At 43.4% G+C, this 20,292-nt stretch overlaps 1 protein-coding gene across 2 annotated transcripts in view; it reads left to right on the top strand.

Moving 5' to 3' along the window:
• The window catches only part of piezo2b (piezo-type mechanosensitive ion channel component 2b), a 124,187-nt gene that overhangs the window by 87,012 nt on the left and 16,883 nt on the right, over nucleotides 1-20,292 (top strand). For both annotated transcript variants that reach the window (XM_080777958.1, XM_080777957.1), the window contains exons 25-38: nucleotides 222-387; nucleotides 2,699-2,942; nucleotides 3,939-4,053; nucleotides 4,262-4,415; nucleotides 4,772-4,861; nucleotides 6,164-6,312; nucleotides 6,736-6,804; nucleotides 9,358-9,461; nucleotides 11,400-11,520; nucleotides 12,494-12,568; nucleotides 15,230-15,396; nucleotides 16,326-16,519; nucleotides 17,695-17,871; nucleotides 19,304-19,924. In XM_080777958.1, coding sequence (XP_080634084.1) covers nucleotides 222-387; nucleotides 2,699-2,942; nucleotides 3,939-4,053; nucleotides 4,262-4,415; nucleotides 4,772-4,861; nucleotides 6,164-6,312; nucleotides 6,736-6,804; nucleotides 9,358-9,461; nucleotides 11,400-11,520; nucleotides 12,494-12,568; nucleotides 15,230-15,396; nucleotides 16,326-16,519; nucleotides 17,695-17,871; nucleotides 19,304-19,924 — 2,446 coding nt within the window. The remainder of the gene's footprint in view (nucleotides 1-221; nucleotides 388-2,698; nucleotides 2,943-3,938; nucleotides 4,054-4,261; nucleotides 4,416-4,771; nucleotides 4,862-6,163; nucleotides 6,313-6,735; nucleotides 6,805-9,357; nucleotides 9,462-11,399; nucleotides 11,521-12,493; nucleotides 12,569-15,229; nucleotides 15,397-16,325; nucleotides 16,520-17,694; nucleotides 17,872-19,303; nucleotides 19,925-20,292) is intronic.

Below are 20,292 nucleotides of genomic sequence, written 5' to 3'. Positions count from 1 at the left end.
GAGTGAGTATCATGCACTCTGGCTGTATTATAATCCCTTTAGTGCAATGGTTCTCAACATTAAAAGTTAGGATTTTACAGTGTAGATTGGGGTCCGTGGAATAATTAAAAAGGTTGAGAATCATTGCTTTTCCGATACATACTGAGATGAAGGTATACTGTACAGTAATATACCTCCTCTGCTCTGCTCTCCTTCTCTCCCCTCCTGTCTCCTCCTCCCAGATGACTTCATGCTCCTGCTGTGCGCCTCGCTCCAGAGGCAGGTGTTTGACGACGAGAACAAGGCGGCCGTGCGCCTCCTTGCTGGAGACAACGTGGAGATCTGCAGAGACCTGGACGCTGCCTCGTTCGCTGTCCACAACCCCGTTCCGGACTTCATCCACTGCAGGTACAAGGGCCTACACTACTGTGGAAAAGGGGAGTCGTTTATTTCTTCCCGGAGGAATGGCAAATTGTTTAAAATATATATATACAGTATATATATCCAGGGACAGTTTAAAATGAATTCAGGGTGAGCCAGGGGTCCAACCAGCTACTTTACGTTTACTTGGCAGCCTCTGTGTCTCGGTGTCTTGCTCAAGGAAACTTGCCAGGTCTGGGATCGTACCTGGGACAACTGGTGACTTTGGTTAGCCAGGCAGGGAACCAGCTATGCCACACACACACACACACACACACACACACACACACACACACACACACACACACGCACACGCACACGCACACGCACACACACACACAGGTTGAGAACTAGTGGATTAGATCCACATCCTGACCTGTCCACAGGCATTGATTATCTGCTCTTCACGTTCCACTTTTTTGATGCACAAAGTGGACAAGTCTTTTATTAACGCACTCTGTGTCCATCAACAACGCCCTACAGTACAGAGGGAGCAAAGCACACACACACACACACACACACACACACACACACACACACACACACACGCAGCGTGTGCACGTCTGTCCGCACCACAGCACCACTTATACCATCGCTTCCCTCCCAGGATCACATTACGGATACAAGGGTGGATGGGGGCGGGGGTGGGGGGTGGGGGTTGAGGGTGGGGCTGGGTGGGCAATCCATAATCCCACAAAAAACACTCTGTCCGTCACTCTGAGACTCAGACGCTTTTGCCCTGTACTCTAACTCAATAAATAGCTTTTAAGTATGGAAAGGTATTTTTTCTCCACACACACCCGCACGCACGCACGCACGCACGCACACACACACACACACACACACACACACACACACACACACACACACACACACACACACACGCACACACACACACACACACACACACACACACACACGTGCGGTTATGAACCAATGCCACTCACTCAGCCTCTCAGACTGTAAGCACACAGTAGCACTATCAGCCCTATCAAAGCCCACTTCATCAGACAACCAGCACTATTGTTGTGTGTTGTTCAGTTTTTTTTAGGGTCCTGTCATGCTTAGTGCTGCCGGCTCCATCGCAGTTAATGCACGCTGACTTCCGAACGTGTATGTGTGTATATGTGTGTACATCCTTTCCATGCGCATGCTTTTAGCATGTGTGTTAGGAACGTCTAGATGAGTACCTGTGCTGAGTGACAGGGGATCGGGTTGCAGAGCCATCGATCACACTCTTCTTACTCGTGTTGTTCTGACTATAAGTGACGTGGTAATTGGGATTGATGGGCCAATTACCGTATTCAAACTCTACTGTGTAAAAGAAACAAAAAAACATACAGTATGGATGCTATTGCATACTGTGTAAAATCCATTATAGGAATCTGAATGACTACATAAATTATTGGCAAAGATTGATAGGTATTAAAACATTTTTTTATTGCATTATAGAAATTATATTGGGTCCATTATCTTTGATAGCACATTATGTTTTTACAGTGTGTGTGTGTGTGTGTGTGTGTGTGTGTGTGTGTGTGTGTGTGTGTGTGTGTGTGTGTGTGCGCGCGCGCGTGCCACATTTCCTATGCACACTCACACTGCCAGTAGGCTGGTTGAAGTTGTTGCCACCAAATACTGTATGTCCATTGTTGTTTTAAATAGCAAAGATCGCAGATCTTCAAGCTCACAACACAACGCATGCAATGCATTTTGAGTAGATCAGATATGCTGCATAACAGTAAAAAAAAATCTTAAACCATTGAATCCATTGAGTTTCAACATGATTAATTAATTATTGGCAGTTCTTCACATTTAACACATTGACTTCCAAGGATGGCGATTTCCGTCTTTTCAAATCCAACGCTTCACTGCCACATAAGGTGATCTAGTCGAATGGTCTTTTCAGTGGGTTACGATAGATGGCGCTCTTCGCCAACGTATGAATGCTTCTAGATTGCTAAGCGACGGAGACCACATGTGACGGATACAACTGGAAATGAACCGGGAGTGAAAATTACACCTGCCATCCGCCTCCATGTTATCAGATTTAGAAAAATACATTTATCTCAGATTCTTTTCCCAGATTGTGTTTTATTCAACGGCCCATAAATAAAGAACCGATGATCGCGGTTACAAAATTTATTTTCCGGGTGAAAGAAAAGACGATCGCCTACATCTCGGTAACCGTGGGACTTCAAAATGAGGGTCTTCTCTGGAAAAGAACTGGCAGTGGCGGAAGAACGAATGAATGAATTAATGTGTTTAATCTGTAACCATAATGTGTGGTGATCCTGTGTAGGTCCTACCTGGACATGCTCAAGGTGATCATGTTCAGCTACCTGTTCTGGTTCGTGCTCACCATCATCTTCATCACGGGCACCACGCGCATCAGCGTCTTCTGCATGGGCTACCTGGTGGCCTGCTTCTATTTCCTGCTCTTCGGGGGCGACCTGCTGCTCAAGCCAATCAAAAAGATACTCCACTACTGGGACTTCCTGATCGCCTACAACATCTTCGTCATCACCATGAAGAACATCCTCTCCGTGAGTGTCCTGTATGTGACACACAGACACAGAGTCACCGTTGGCCTTCATCAGGCCACAGTTGGCCTTCATCAGGCCGGACCTGACAAAGGCCAACTGTGGCCGAAATGGTGTACATTGTAATTTCTTCTCTGTGTTTTAAAGTAAACGGAACACATACAGTAGGAGCAATGCTGTTGTGCACACTTTAATTCCCTTGAACCGTCACTTTGTGTCCAACACCAGCAACGGACTGGATGTATTCAACCCACTGTTTTAACTTGTCCTCGTCCCCACCCTTCAGATTATGTCAAATAATGGATGCAGAATCTGTTGCACAGGGGTGCGCCGTGCTCACACAACACGGCGCAATGTGACTATTTGTGCCAATCACACGCAAGAACAATTACAATACCCAATGGCAAGACTCAAAACTATGGGTGACTGAGTGCAGTAGTCTTTATGAAAACAGTCAGTCGACTGTTTTAAGAATCTTTTAAAAACACACTTGATCAACTTCCACAAGCACTTTATTTTATGCTGCTCTGTTAAAATTATGGTTTTATAATTGTATTTTCTATAGCATCTTATAACGATGTCTTGAAAGGCACACATTTATGAATTAAGTTTACTTACTTAATTACAATGCTGCAGGCATGGTAGAACTTCACTGAAGCAATATTATGTACAATAGTCTTAATCAGGGGTCTTCAACAGGGGGGCCGGGACCCCTAGGGGCTTTTCGGGGGTTACTACAGGAGTGCAGACAAAACAATATCCACTTCTGCGATTTTCGTCAAAGATGTTTGGTGTACTGTAGATGTTTGAAAATACACTTTAACATGAATCCAACATCTTAGAAAAGATTATGTGTAATGAACGAAAATCTTGAAAAACGTTTAATCTGCAACACAGTTTCATACAGTATGTATCTCTCTCAGCTAAAGGCTCCTCCTCTCCTTAAAGACCCCTGGGATGCACTATTCCACTGAGTCATTGTTGTTATGTGTCGTACAGATCCTGGCCTGTGGCTACATCAACTCCCTGATCGTCCACTGCTGGTTGATCCAGCTGTTCAGCCTGGCCTGTACCATCAAGGACTACAACATCACCATGGACCAGAACCTGCTGCGTAAGACACACAGTCCTCTGGCTCAGTGTTCATCACACTTTTACAAACCTCTACCTCAGTGTTTCTAACCAGGGGCTCCTCAGTTATCCCGTGTTGGTCCATGGTTCTCCTACTGTATGTGCAACATGTAGCATTAGTGACCTTTGGTCCATGGTTCTCCTACTGTATGTGCAACAGGTAGCATTAGTGACCTTTCCTTGTGTTTCAGGGGAGCACCGCTGCGAGCTGCCCAGCGACGAGGCGGGCATCATCTGGGACAGCATCTGCTTCGCCTTCCTGCTCCTGCAGAGACGAGTGTTCATGAGCTACTACTTCCTGCATGTGGTCGCAGACATCCGGGCCTCACAGATCCTAGCATCCAGGTACTATACTGTTCATCTAGGGCTCACAGATCCTAGCATCCAGGTACTATACTGTTCATCTGGGCCTCACAGATCCTAGCATCCAGGTATTATACTGTTCATCTAGGGCTCACAGATCCTAGCATCCAGGTACTATACTGTTGTTCTCTGGACCTGTTCACGGTTGACCTTGCAGGAGTACACAGCAACATTGTCATTGTTGATTTAACTCCAAAGGGTGTGTACTACAAATTAGAAACAAATAGACCTACAGACTTCCATGTGTACACGCCCTTCTGAGTTAAATGAATGCCGATGTTAATGCATAAGGCGTACAAAATGACCACTGTGACCTGATGTATGTTCTGGGGTTCCAGAGGGGCGGAGCTCTTCCAGGCCACCATAGTGAAGGCAGTGAGAGCACGTCTGGAGGAGGAGCACAAGTCCATGGAGCAGCTGAAGAGACAGTGAGTGATTGATTGAATATTTAGACAGAATTGCAAAACGGTGCAAAGTACAGTCAAACACCAAAAAAGTCCTTGCGGTCTTGTTTCCATTGGGGTCCTATATCCAATTCATCAACATAATAAGAAATAACACCAGTGATAATTACTGTACCTCTCCCTTTGGCCTCCTGAAAGGGGAGTTTTCAGAGCTGTTTTAAGGGATGGGGTCAGAGCATTCCACACTTGCATGGCAGATGGAAAATGTACCCATGTTTGTTCTATAGGTGGGTGTTACCAAATCGTTGTTTACGCTCCCTCTAGTATTGTGGCTGTGGGTGTCGCAAAAAAAACAATCCAATTTGTTATTGATTGACCCTTGATTTATTCAAGTTTTGTCTGTATGATTGACTCTTCTACCACATTTGTCCCAAAATGTTTGGGGAAAACACTGCCTGTTAAAACGATCCTATATCTAGAATATAATACTGTATGGCTTCTATTTGAAATGATAAAGATACAGTGAGCTTTCAACCATTTAAGGTCCTTACAGTGCGGTTTTCGGAAAAAGGCTGGAAAAAACACTGCCATAAATCTGGAAAAACGCACCAGGGCAAGGACCTTTAGTCTTCTGTCTGACAACATACTGTATGGCTTCTATTTAAGAGACAGTGAGCCTTCAACCATTTAGCCCTCTCATATTTACACAAACACATGGCTTCTATTTAAAATGAAAAGAGACATTATTCCTTCAAACACCAAGTTAAGTACAGTTCAAAACGACACAGTCCAGCTCAAACTGTGTTTCATAGATTACATTTTCCATTTCATATAAAATTGTCTTTGATTTAGTGTATTTTGGGGTTAAACCAATCAGACAACATCAAATGCATTCATGCTTTATTTGTAAATCTAAACTATGTTCTACACCTGTGTCAGATTGACCCTTGGTTATCAAAGTGCCATGCATGTTATAGTATGAAAGCAAAATTAAATCTGTGCTACGGAAAGTATTTAGTGATGGTTAAAAATTACCTATATGCTTACCTTACACCCATTCCAGGAACCAATCCCAGAGTGTACACTAATTGACTAATAGCCACTCAGAATTGCCTCAGGAGTTACTCATGAGTCTTGTTAATATGCACTTACCTGCCCCTAATGAGCACTCCTCTTGGACATAATGTACCCTAATTTCCATAATATGTGGACTATATGTTTATGGACAGTAGTGTTGTTTGGAAGTCAGTGATGATGGGGGGGGGGGGGTGTACAGTATGTGTGTTAATGCTCAGCCCCTCCCCTCCCTCCCTCTGATCAAATCAGGATGGACCGCATTAAGATGCGTCAGGAGAAGTTCAAGAGGGGCAAGGAGAAGATGTTGAGTCTGGTCCAGTCCATGGACGGAGAGTCGGCCCCCAGACCCGGGGAGAGCCCCGTCCAACAGCAGCGTGAGGAGGAAGAGGAGGACGACGGTACAGTATGCAGGGCAGAATGATGATAAGCTGTAAATAAAATAACCCTAGTGATGTATTTATAATATATATCGTCTCTGTCGGGTGGAAACCTCATACTGTTTCCTTTCAGGATTTACAGTAGAAAATGTCAACAGTAGCAAATTCACAAGCTTGAAACGTGTCGTTTTGCGTCGCGTTTCGAGCTTTCGGATCTGCTACTTATGATGCCTTCGCGTGACGCTGAACAAGTAGGGCGTTAGTTTACGAAAAAACACAGAGTTAGAATATGGAGATAAAGAGGTTTCTGACCGACAGCAACGATATGTTATTTTATTTAATCTAAACGTTTGAAAAAAGGAGAGTATTATTTTGCCTTTGAAGTAAAGACAAAGATTTATTTCTTTTTCAAATGTTCTACTGATGTATTTGTGTAAATTTTAGGAGCAGAGCGAACGAAAGCCAAGACCAAAAAAAAGCAGTGGTGGAGGCCGTGGGTCGACCATGCTTCCAGTAGGTTGACCCCACCCCTTTTTACTTCCTCCATTCTGATTGGCCCTTGTGTCCTTGACCAGAACTCAGAGGATTCCCATACTGCCCCCCCCCCCCACCTGGGCTCAGAAGGGACTAGAAAACAATCCCTCTTCTGTCCAGATCTTTTAGTCTTTTTCTGTTTCTATTTAAGGACCCTCATTACCTGCCATTCTCAAATTCAGTAACTGTAACACAATGTGTAGAGAGACACTTCGTTTAAGGGCTGTCACGATTACGACATTCTAAATGGTGATTGATTGATTGATTGATTGTCACAGAAATAATTTGAATGATTTGATTTTGTCGTTGAACACCAGACCAAAAACGTAATAAAAACTAAATTTTTGCATGACCTTTCAGGCTTTGAAGTTGCACTGGGCACTGTAAACCCTATTGTTAACCAGGGTCTGTAATTGGCCCCTTTGCTTTTTGTCCCCCTTTGAGACTACAGTAGATCGACAATCTTTGGTTAATATTTGCCTATTTTTGCCAAATGTTCGCCTATCATAGGCTGCTCAGAATAGGGGATGCTAGCGTTCATATATGATTAGAGCTAATGAACAGTGTTGGCATTGGTGCTAAGGGTTGCCTTAAATAGATTATGGGTCACAAATGAAAAAGAAAATGGCTAAAAGCTTGGACGTTTATAACCGTGGTTCATCAGAAACACGTGCTTACATGATGTGACCCAGCCTCTCCGTCGTCACCCCGATGAGCCCACAGTAGGGAATCTCTCTTGTTGTGAGCAACTATTTTGCTGCAAAGACATGAATTCCCCTTCCCCCTTTCTGTCGATGAATGTCGTAATAAGTGTTGTGCGAGAGAGGGTGAAGGGATTCATTCATTCTTTGCTCATAGACATGCTAACCCGACAGGGTATTGCTGAGGAGAAGATGCTGCAATCAAATTGTAAAACAGCTTTTTACAGTCATAGTTCTATTCACAAAATTGTTTTGTGTATTTAAAAAAGAAGCAATTGCAGCAAATTCTCTGAGGTAACCTGTTTGGTTTTTGAAGTCATGTCTTTGATATTACTGCATTCTCACGTGGCATTCTTTGGAGTAGTTACCCCACTTCCTCCATTTTTTCCATTTCTCTTGTGATTTGACCAACTCATCTCTCATCTTCATGACCCACCCCGAACACCCCCCACCCCTCCCCATCACTGTGATTCTTCTGTTCAAGGACATAAGCCAGCCTCCTCTTATTCTCATTGCATTCTTCTGAATCTAAACATGCTCTGTGAACTATAGCGTATTAACACGCTGCTGTGCTCCTGCATGGACTGTAAAACACGAGTGTCCTCGCAGCACAGTACACTTTTGTTGAGAGGGCATCCTTCATACTGTACGTAGGATTGTTGTCAGTTAAGCTGTCTTTTCCCATCTCTAACATTTCCTGTTTTCTTCACCTTTTAACAGTTCCGTCCATTAATGTGACTAATGTGAGCTGAATGTGTGGATGAATACAACTTGTCCATTTAAACATTTGTTTAATTCAATGTCTGGAGATTTGAGACACTGTATAGGAGTAGTTCAACCAAAAAATATATTTATTTTCTATCAATTACACACCCCATGAAGCCTTGACTTCAAATTAGGAATAGGAATGTGACAAAATAAATCTCCATGAAATCAAGGCTTCATGGGGTGTATTTTGGCTGAACTCCTCATATAATAAGGTTTCGTCTATTCTTATAAAGAATAACAACACGCATTATAAATGTTTATGATCACGTATGACAATTTATAAGGATTATGACGTATTATAAGTCCTGGTGGTCATAATGCATTATAAACTCCGCGGAACTATACCAGTTATGAATTGTCTTCGTCATGCATAATTATAAACAATAACAAATTATAACTAGTGTTATGAAGCTTTATGTGTGCACTATTATGTATTATAGATCTGACCGTAATATACAGGCTTACCCAATCGGTATAGTTAGCACATTTAATATAAATACTTGGAAGTAGCTGAGATAAAGAAATTACGGTTAAGGTGTTCACTTTTGAGTGTAATAAGTGTGGATGAGTGTGAAGTGTGATGAGTGTGTTAGCCCATTAAAACCATGTTGTTTGCGTTGGCTGTTAAAAATTAGCAGATACTCACAGTGCGTCACTTCGTGCCACGCTGTGATTTGAAACTACTGATTTAGAAGGTATTGATAGATAGATAGATAGATAGATAGATAGATAGATAGATAGATAGATAGATAGATAGATAGATAGATAGATAGATAGATATTTTCGTGAACGGAAATGCCAGCTTCTGTGCTAAGATTTTGGGAGGTGTAGTTCCAGACTCTTTTAGCATTAGGAGATTGTGGAATAGTTGTCTGGCTACGCAAGACTACAAGTTTACAGGTAAGAGTTAGCCTGATTATCAGACTGAAGCAGTTCACTCAGTGGAGTGGGTGGGGGGGGGGGGTCTATGGTGTGGTTTTTACAAAAGCAAAAACATCTGAATTGTTGAGTGTCAAGTTTTGACTCTGCATATAACCACCATCCTTCACTCTCTGCCCCTCAGTGGTCAGAAGTGGAGATTATTACTTGTTTGAAACCGACAGTGAGGAAGAGGAGGAGGAGGAGGAGAGCAAAGACGAGGATCCGCCAAAGAAATCAGCGTTCCAGGTTAGAATAATGGGCTCACCTTTCTCTCTCTGTCTCCGTCTCAGGGTGGAGGCGCTCTTGAGCTCTTTCATTGTACGATTGTCATTTACTGTGTTATTTTAATGTACAATTATCTCGACTCCGTCATCACTGTTGCTTTGATCAATTTCCTTTGGGGATCAAATAATTAACTAACTAATCGACTAACACACTGACCCAATTTTGTTGCTCAAATCTGTCTACTACTAACTCTCTGCCGACTTATCCCTTTCTCTCTCTAGCGTGCTATTGGGAAATTTGCCTCTGCAGTATTGGCTTTGCCCAAGGCTATCATTAAGCTCCCCAGGACTATCCTGCAGTATGTAGTGAAGGCAGGCAAGGTATTTAACCAGCACATATAAGAGCTTGTACTCAGTCATACCCCGGTGTGATACTGGCGAAAACAGCCGATCTGCGAGCTCGAGCTTGCAGAACGGCTATTTTTCCCGTTTGTCGTACGACAAAGTATGAATCAAATCAAGCTCGAGGCATGCTTTGTGTCTTTGTGGATATTTGCCAGCAAGCTAGAAGGCTAATGTGTGATTTGCTTGGTTCACCGCATGTCCCTTTTGGCTTACTGTGGGCATAGCTGTACATCTTCAACTACCACACAACATTCTGAATCATAACATGCTATTTGGTGGGCGTGGTTATCCACCATTACCGTCAGTGCATGCTTTTTTAGCAGCGAGGGTTGGTCCCACTGGGATTCAAACCAACAACCCCAGCAGTGTTTACCGCCGTGCTTTACCACAGAGCTAACAGTAACAGTCCCTTTTAAATCAGATTATTAAGTCACATTTTCTACCACTCATCCAATATGCAAGTAGGTGTTCTGCCCCGACTGCCGACAGCAGGTTGTAAATGTCTCAGTGAGTGGAAGGAGTAGGGAGACCACATCCAAACACTTATATTGTATTAACATCCTCTAAAATAACATTTCATTTGATTCTGACATTTTGCACTATTTATTCATTGTCTTCTCAGGAGAAACACAGCTTATTATTTATTTTGCGTGCATGCATGCAAAAATGACAAAATAGTCTGTGGTTATGATTTTTTTAATGCATGAACTGGAGGCTTTTTTTCAAAGGTCTTTAATGTATTTAGTCTCTTTTGGTTTCAGATAATGTCTCTTGAAATGCATGGTGTATGAATGTTTGAAAAGATTCTCTTTCAAAATTTCCCCAATGCTCTCTTAACAGAAAAATATAACCAACCCGCAAGATACAGTATGGCTACTGGCTAGCCACATATACGCACAAATATAATACACGAAGACAAGAAAATACAGAGACAAAAACAAAACAATAACAAAAAATCTCCTCAACCACCTACCCCATCAAACTTAAAAAACACAAAAAGTATTTTGTCTGTTGTGGTGTGTGATTGCGGTCACTATTGACTCTCAAGAGGCTGTCCCTGACGTTTAACAGATGAAACTCAGCATTTGGTAGTTAATGTAATTATATCCTGTGTCCCTGTTTGACCAGAGATTGGGAGGCCGGGGGTTCAATCCCCATCCGACTCAGACTGGAGTTTCTTCCAGCGGTGAAATGTCCCTTTAATATTTAATAAGCTGTGACCAGCTCTTGGTTCTTTGACCAACTGAGCAAGCCCATCAACAGAGTTGCTTACTGTGCTAGCTTCGCCGTGACTAAAATAGGAATAAAACAATTAACAACAATTAGTAATTATGCTGATCAGTGGAGCAAAAAACAAACAAAGATTAGAATAAACATGTTTTCACGCTTTTCTGCTCAAAGATCCCTATTAATTTCATGTACAGGTGTTCAGTAGTATGTAATTGTTCTGTTTACTCGTTGCACGATTTGCCTCGTTTAAATTCTGTTCTTTCTCCACCGTGGTTTCTGTCATGACTGAATGTTTTAGAAGCGTTAACCTCTCTCTCTACCGTAGTTCCTGTACCAGGCCTGGATTACAGACCCCAAAACAGCCCTGAAGGAGCGAGGTAAAGGAAAACGCAAGTTCTGGAAGAAGTACACCAAGGGAGTCAGACACAGGAAGAGCAAGAGAGACAGTAAGTACTAAGTAGGTTCTGATGTATACTATATAGAATATATCGTTGCTGTCGGGCAGAAACCTCTTATCTCCATATTCTAACTTACTTCGGAAATTTACTTACACAAAAGCTAAAAAGTAGCAGATCCACGTTTTCCAAGTTTTGAGCTTGTAGATCTGCTACTTTTTTTTATTTGAATCCTGAAAAGTAACTGTTTTGGACATAATGGTTTCCACCCAACAGAGACTATTATATACAAATGCAATCTCAAAGATAAAGGAGGTGTAAGTAAGTAATATTTTACTTACTTTTTTCTGTTCAGTAAACTCCATTACCAGTGGGTCACCAATTTCATCCAATCAAGAGAGAGAACCCATTTATTAGCTTCAATTTGATAGAATTCCAGCTGTGTCTGCTCATATACTTCGGCTATTTGAAAATAGTGATGTACAAGCCCACAGCGTGTGGTGTGCGATTGTAGATCTGCTATTGTCAAAGTTTTTTTATACATTTGAAAACTTGTGAATTGAGACATTCTGCATAATGACTCCTTTATAGAGCGTTGCAGCCGCCCCTTTCATGACGACGCCAGGCCCAGGAAATAATTCCCAATGCATTTTTCCCATAGACATTTCAAAAAGTATTTATTTAAAGACCTTTTTAGCGTCGTACAAGGCCAACTGGAGTTGTGACAAATCTTGACAACAATTTAGTTTTTTGGACCAAACAAATAATTTCAAAGAAGAAAAACAACCAAAACATGTTGTAACCTGCCGTTTTTTTTTCTTCTTTCTAATTATTTGTTCGGCCCAAACAATTCTGTTTGTTGTCATGATTTTCACAACTCGAGTTGTCTTTGTACGACGCTTAAAAGGTACTTGAATTTCGGACTTTTACTTGTAACAGAGTATTTCTACATTGCATTATTGATACTTTTGTAAAGAAAATGTAGTAGTGATTACATTGCTGTTTTGTTGTTGCGTGTCCACAGGTCATGTGACCATTGAGATAGGTGAGCTGTCTGACGGTCAGGAAGCAGAGGACGCCAAGGCTCCTGAACCGCCAGGTTGGTCACCACACTACACAACACACTACACTACACACTACACAGGCTGTAGTTAGTATGATCAAGGCTCCTGAACCGCCAGGTTGGTCACCGTACATTACACACTACACTACACTACACAGGCTGTAGTTAGTATGATCAAGGCTCCTGAACCGCCAGGTTGGTCACCGTACATTACACACTACACTACACTACACAGGCTGTAGTTAGTATGATCAAGGCTCCTGAACCGCCAGGTTGGTCACCGTACATTACACACTACACTACACTACACAGGCTGTAGTTAGTATGATCAAGGCTCCTGAACCGCCAGGTTGGTCACCGTACATTACACACTACACTACACTACACAGGCTGTAGTTAGTATGATCAAGGCTCCTGAACCACCAGGTTGGTCACCGTACATTACACACTACACTACACTACACAGGCTGTAGTTAGTATGATCAAGGCTCCTGAACCACCAGGTTGGTCACCACACTACACAACACACTACACTACACACTACACAGGCTGTAGTTAGTATGATCAAGGCTCCTGAACCACCAGGTTGGTCACCACACTACACAACACACTACACTACACTACACACTACACAGGCTGTAGTTAGTATGATCAAGGCTCCTGAACCGCCAGGTTGGTCACCACACTACACAACACACTACACTACACTACACACTACACAGGCTGTAGTTAGTATGATCAAGGCTCCTGAACCACCAGGTTGGTCACCGTACACTACACAACACACTACACAGGCTGTAGTTAGTATGATCAAGGCTCCTGAACCACCAGGTTGGTCACCGTACACTACACACTACACTACACACTACACACTACACAGGCTGTAGTTAGTATGATCAAGGCTCCTGAACCACCAGGTGGTGACCACACTACACACGCTGTAGTTAGTATGGATTCTGATAAGCATTTGGAATTGGAGGAGTTGAGGCATTACATTTATTTTGATTCGGTTCCACAGATAAATAATTGTGAAAATATTTTCACAATATTTATCTATTATTGTTTATTATTTGACAATTTGGCCAATGTTTGACCAGTTTTTATGGTTTGTTTATTACTTTTGATACAGTAATGGTATTTTTATTTCTTTTATCACTTAATCTGGGGACCCCCTGGGGGTCCCCAGATTAAGTGATAAAAGAAAGAGAACCACAGTGGGTTTCAGCCTTTTTCATATCAAGGTCCATTATTTATTCCCAATTTGAGGGCTTTAAATTTACGAAAAAACACAAAAATGTGAAACATGGATGAGAGGTTTCTGCACGACAGCAACGATATATTCCTGTAATGACTTGGTCACCATCGTCACATGGTCAACAACCATCCTGAAACAGACTTTTCAGTATTCTAAGAGCCAGCTTCACAAATCTAAAAGAATACAGTTTGTCTCCTACGGTTGGTTAGATTGTACAGCCGGCGTCAGGGTGGATTGACATGGATGATATTAATGTCAACCCCTTAAAGTTTTGACTTATCCAATGATAAGAGCCTTATAATCTTGTTATGCATATAATCAATAAATATTATAATGTAATAATAATGGATTTGAATAGATAACATGGTTGTGGTATTGGCGTTAAGCCCTGATTACAGGGTTTTGATGCATGAGCTCTCAATACTTCTGCGTGCAGATAGGGGATGTGCTGTAGACTGTATAGAATAGTCTATTGTGTATTTCCCTTAGGGTAGGTTAGCCTGGGTGACATTAATGAATGGAAGACCATACAGTATGTATAGTATGTATAAGTACAGAGTAGGAAATAGTCTCTGTAAGAGTTTAAGGGATTTATTGACATAAATGAATGGGGGGGAGGGGGTTGTGTGGCGGTCGTCTTGCAGCATGCATGGACTCACCCCCTGCAGGAACCTGTGGAGGGAGAAGGAGAAAGATAGAAGGAGAGACATAGGGAGGGAGGAAGAGAGAGAGAGAAATGGAGTGGTAGGGGATGCGGCTGAGCTGGTGACAGGGGTGGAGGAGGGATACGAAAAGCATAGAGGATTCTGGGTGGTTTGGGGCGGGTTTAAATAGGGTCAGGTGGAGGGCGGAGAGTGGCGTGAAAGGTATAAATAGGGTCAGGTGGAGGGCGGAGAGTGGCGTGAAAGGTATAAATAGGGTCAGGTGGAGGACGGACAGTGGCGTGAAAGGCAGGATCAAGGCATGTTCCTCCGCTGCCTGAACATCTGTTGTCCATTTTATGTCCTGTCCTGACCTAACCTTACATTTCAGGGAATCAAATTCCAAAATAGCAAAAATAGCAGATCTGCAAGCTCGAAAGCTTGTGGATCTGCTACTTCTGATGCTTTTGTGTGATGACTTGTGTGTGATGACTTTGTACGTTCAAGTAGGGCATTCATTTACGAAACAAAGCAAAACACAAAAAGTTAAAATATGGATATGAGGACAGCAACACTATAGGACATCTGACTGTACCTCTATGTGTATGGAGATTGTGGCCAGACAGTTGATCTGTGTTTAGTTTAACTTTCTACTCCCTCCTGCTGTGACTCACCGACTGAGTGTGACTGAGTTTTAGTTGTTCTCTTTCTTCGGGCCGGTCTAGTATTTGGATGTGGGGCGCACTGCAAAACACAGGACCTATGAACCTTATCTGGTTTACACATTCCCTCCCCAAACAGACAACATCATCAAGAGGGTCTTCAACATCGTCAAGTTCACCTGGGTGCTGTGCCAGACCACGGTGGAGAGCTTCACCAACTGGATGAACGACATGTGCAAGGAGCACAACGACATCTCCACTGTGCTGCGCATCGAGCGCTGCATGCTCACCCGGGAGGTCAAAAAGGTACGCTCAGAATGGACTGTCTGCATTTATCCTGTTCTAAAAGGTAAGCTCAGAATGGACTGTCTGCATTTATCCTGTTCTAAAAGGTACGCTCAGAATGGACTGTCTGCATTTATCCAGTTCTAAAAGGTACGCTCAGAATGGACTGTCTGCATTTATCCTGTTCTAAAAGGTACGCTCAGAATGGACTGTCTGCATTTATCCTGTTCTAAAAGGTACGCTCAGAATGGACTGTCTGTATTTATCCTGTTCTAAAAGGTACGCTCAGAATGGACTGTCTGCATTTATCCTGTTCTAAAAGGTACGCTCAGAATGGACTGTCTGCATTTATCCTGTTCTAAAAGGTACGCTCAGAATGGACTGTCTTCATTTATTTTGTTCTGGCCTGAGCCACTGCCATTCTACCTCCTCTAGTGCAGTGGTTCTCAAAGTTTTTCATGTCAACAACCCCCCAAAATGTATTTGGCCACGGACCCCCCATCGGAAATTATTTTGTGCCAGTGACCCCCAGAACAGAAGATTTATGTACTGTATGCTCATAGCTGCCTAGTTGGCTGGCTCATAGCTGGCTGGCTGGCTGGCTGGCTGTGTGGACAACTTAACCCATTCTGACCTGAGATCAGATTCATACGAGGTTTCCACTGGACACACACTGGTCTGATTAACCCATTCTGACCTGAGATCAGATTCTAAAAATGTCAGTCGCTCTTCGATTTTTCCAAAAATAGCAGACCTACAAGCTCGTAGCGCGCCACTCGGTGGCGCGCTATGAGCTTGTAGATCTGCTATTTTTCAATAGCTAAAGCATAACATGATGCTGACACCAAAATGGGTTCCCGGTCAGAATGGGTTAAAGCAGAACACGGAACTTTATTTTATACAGTACGTTTATTTGGACTCATCAGAGTGGGGGTTGTTTCCCCATGCAGGGTAATGTTCCAAACAGAGAGAGCATCCACGTGTACTACCAGAAGGCCATGAGACTCAACATGTCCAGACAGTCCAGCCTGGACCCCTTCAGCGAGGACGAGGACGGCTCCGGCTCTCACAGGGTCCGCAGGCGGAGGGGAGATTACCGCATGGAGAGCCAGGACTCCATGGCATCCAGGGACAGTATGTCCAGGTAGCGTTTTATTTATTTATGTATATGACCGTGAAGGTCATTTATGTGCTTAGTTGGACAAAGGACTTTTTGGATGGTGTCACACAGAAAAAATAACCTCCTTTATATCTGCTATTGTTGCAATTTGAGCAGAGACTCACACCTGTGTGAACAGAGCGATGATGGAAAGTTTTTGCCAATCTGGGAACCTATATCGGCCAAAAAAAGAAGAAAAATACTGAATCTGTCTTGAGAGATTATACCTATAAAACATGCCTAAAATAGGCATGCCAGTCAGGCTTGCTAGAGATAGCAAGTCATGGTTACCTGTAATTAATTATTGTCCTTGCTGGATACTCTCGACTGTTGTGTCATTTTCATCATCTAGGCATAATTCTGTGATTTTTGTACCGTGCAAATCAACATACATTACATTTGTAATATTATTACACTACAGTGTGTGGGAGTAATAGTGTCTGCACTTTGACACCGTCTGGTTTATCAGACCAAACAAAGTGACCGCATCATTCAGCCTCGCTGTGAGGCGTGTTGATGGTGGACATCATTCAGCCTCGCTGTGAGGCGTGTTGATGGTGGACATCATTCAGCCTCGCTGTGAGGCGTGTTGATGGTGGACATCATTCAGCCTCGCTGTGAGGCGTGTTGATGGTGGACGGCCTCAGTGATTTAGAGGTGTAATGAGGTGTCATGTTAATCCCATGTGGATTGTGCATTGAAAACAAATGTAAATTTGAGTTATCTGTGTAGCAGTAACATTTTAAGGCAATATGAAGTATCAGCTTGATGCACTAGCTGGTGTTGTTTTGAATTTATGGATCGGCTATTTATTTTTACATTGGAAAACCCTTGAACAATGTTTGGATTGAAAAAATATATATAGTTATGAAAGATTCTGTTTCACACATCTTGTGTTATGGGGGTCTCTGGCATGGAATCCTTTCAGCTTAGGTTCCGTGGCCAAATACACATCGATTTGGGGGACCTTGTCATAAAAATTTAATTAGAGCAAACATTTTCATCATAGTTTTCACTCCATGTCACTTAACACTATTGAGGGTTCCATGTCCACCTCTCAGTGCCTGGACTGACAGATGGACATGGTGCTCCAACATGGAGATGCTCCATGTTGTGACCATGTTGTGACCATCATCCCCACCATTCTGTCCATCTCCCAGCGCCTGCACTGAGGCCACCATGCTGTTCTCTCGTCAGTCCACCCTGGACGACCTTGACGGGATGCCCGAGTGCATCCCCAAGACCAGCGAGCGTGCGCGCCCCAAGCTGCGCAAGATGTACGGCCTGGACGTGTCCAACAACTCCTCCGCTGACAGTGGCAGCAGCCTCCTGTCCAGGTGCACAGTCTCCTCTTCCTCCTCCTCCTCCTCCATCACCTCCATCACCCTGCCCTCATCCATGTTCACCTCATCCAGGAATATTTGATGTGCATTATGGCTGTCCCGTCATAGGCGATTAATCATTAATCAGTCGGTTAGGGAGGACTCATTGATTATTTGTATTTACTTATCCAGTTTTCTCTTGTAATCTCTAGATATACCGGTAATCCTTTCATTATTATGATTTATTGACCTTCCATAGGCAGTAGCGTAAAATGTCGACCTGAACATGCAGATAGCATGCATGAACGTATATGCAGAAAACATAATGACAGGTTTGTTGACCAATCGATTAGCGAACAAATTCCTGTGACTTTTAGTCCAGGGGTTCTCAACGTTTTTGGCTGGGGACCCCCGGAAATGCTTTGGCCATGTCTCTCGACCCCCGCCTCGCCCCCCCTCCCAACCCCAATACAAACTGACTGCAAAAATAACCTTAATACTAGATAAAATATATCATAAATGAATACTGAAACCAGATATAATCATTGAGGATAGTTTATGCATGTACTATGTGTACTATGTAAACTCTTCATATCCATTTTCCAGTCATTCAGTTGCAAAAACAATATGTAATAATAATAATTGTTGACAGCCGTTATTATCTACAGTAAGCAGATCAGTGGAGTAACGACAGTAAGACATCCTTAGTGAGTTTGAATTTTGTGTCAGCAACCATGTGCTTGGAGTTGGTGTCACATTTTTCTGTTGGGTGTTTATCACTTTAGTGTTTCAGTATGTGTCCTTTTTTCTAAACCGGTCTTGAATGTGAAGAGTTGTATTTATTGTTGTGTTCTTTTTGGTCATCACTGAGGTCAATTCCCTTAAAATGTTTCTTTGTTAAAGTGTTAGTCAGAAGAACTTCCAACAATGACAGCAGAATGGTATCACTATCAAAACATCTCTATGGAATGACAACCCGTTCTCACTTCCCAGCCGTCAGATTTTGCAGCTCTGTCAGTAGCAATGAAACGTCAAGTTCTTACTGTATATGACGGGATGCCCTGAAAGTCAAGTTTTGACATGTTGGGATACCATGGCAGCGTCACATGTTGACAAAACTATGCCAAAACCTATAACCTTAATCCTAAACCTAACCTCGCAAACTATGGTGAGAGAGAGAAAAATAAAACGGGCGTACCCACAGTGGGATTCGATCACAGCAGGCTGGGATTACTGGCTGAAGTTCTAATGTGTATTAGTTTTTGTAGTCGTATACTATAGGGAGTGGCAATAACTGACGCCTACGTACCTGTGAGAATGTGTTGAGGATGACTATGTAAAGACTTTCCTTTACGTCAAAAGATTTCAGATTGTTGAATTGAGAAGTAAACTTCCATTGACTGTCTCTCCATTTCATATACACTGTATGTTGGTGTCTCTCCTGCAGCGAGGCCACACAGTGCTTCACACTCTACTCCAGACAAGGTACCGCAGACACCATAGAGGAGGTGGAGGACGAACACGACCAAGGGGAGGACAAGGACAAGCAGCCGAGGACAGAGGGGACACTGGGGGCGGCGGAGGGGGGAGGAGGAGGCATCTGGGGAGACATGACGGAACCCGGGGAGGAGGGAGAGCCAGGGCGGCGAGAGGAGACGCGGATGCACCACGACGACGGAGACCCCTGGAAAGGAGCTGAGGAGACGGAGGAGGAGTCGGCCCTCTCGGGACAGGACAGGGACCACCACTACACCACGGAGAGCGAGGAGGAGGGCGGAGGCGCCATGCAGCGGCGGTACATGCAGATGGAGGACGGAGGGGGGCGAGCGGGGCTGCTCTACACCCCCGACACGGACGCCTCCAAAGCCTCGGACAGCGGCGTGGTGGAGGTGCCGCCCAGCTACAGCAAGGCGGTGAGCTTCGACCACCTGGTGAGCACGGACGACAGCGACGCGGACCGCAGGAGGCTGATGGCGTTGTCGCCGAGCAGCCGCTCTGACAGCCGCTCAGACCTCCTGCTGCCCTCCATGACCACCGAGCTGACCGCCGGAGAACTGCTGCTCAACAAGTAAGTGGTGCAGTGCAGTGGTGGGAAAAAGTACTCAAAGTAAAAGTATACTGCAATATAGAACTACTTTGTTAAGTACCGGAATTCAAGATTTACTGGAGTGAAAGTAAAAAATGATTGGTATCAAAATGTACTTAAAGTGCCAAAAGTAGAAAGTAGTCTTTATGCAGAATGTCTCATTTCAAGTTTTCAAATGTTTAAAAAGATGATCTACAAGCCACACACACTGACAGAGGCTGCATAGCTGAAACGTTTGTCCTTGTAAAGGTATGGAGAAGAAATCAAATAAGTTAACTCACTCCTGTCACTCTGAGTTCGACCAGTCACTTGACGTCAAATGAAATGACACTGATGTAATGACAAATTAA

The sequence above is a fragment of the Protomyctophum bolini genome (assembly GCF_963924005.1).
Source record: "Protomyctophum bolini genome assembly, chromosome: 12".
NCBI lineage: Eukaryota > Metazoa > Chordata > Actinopteri > Myctophiformes > Myctophidae > Protomyctophum > Protomyctophum bolini.
The sequence above is the reverse complement of the archived record's forward strand: the minus strand, read 5'-3'. Positions and strand labels throughout refer to the sequence as shown.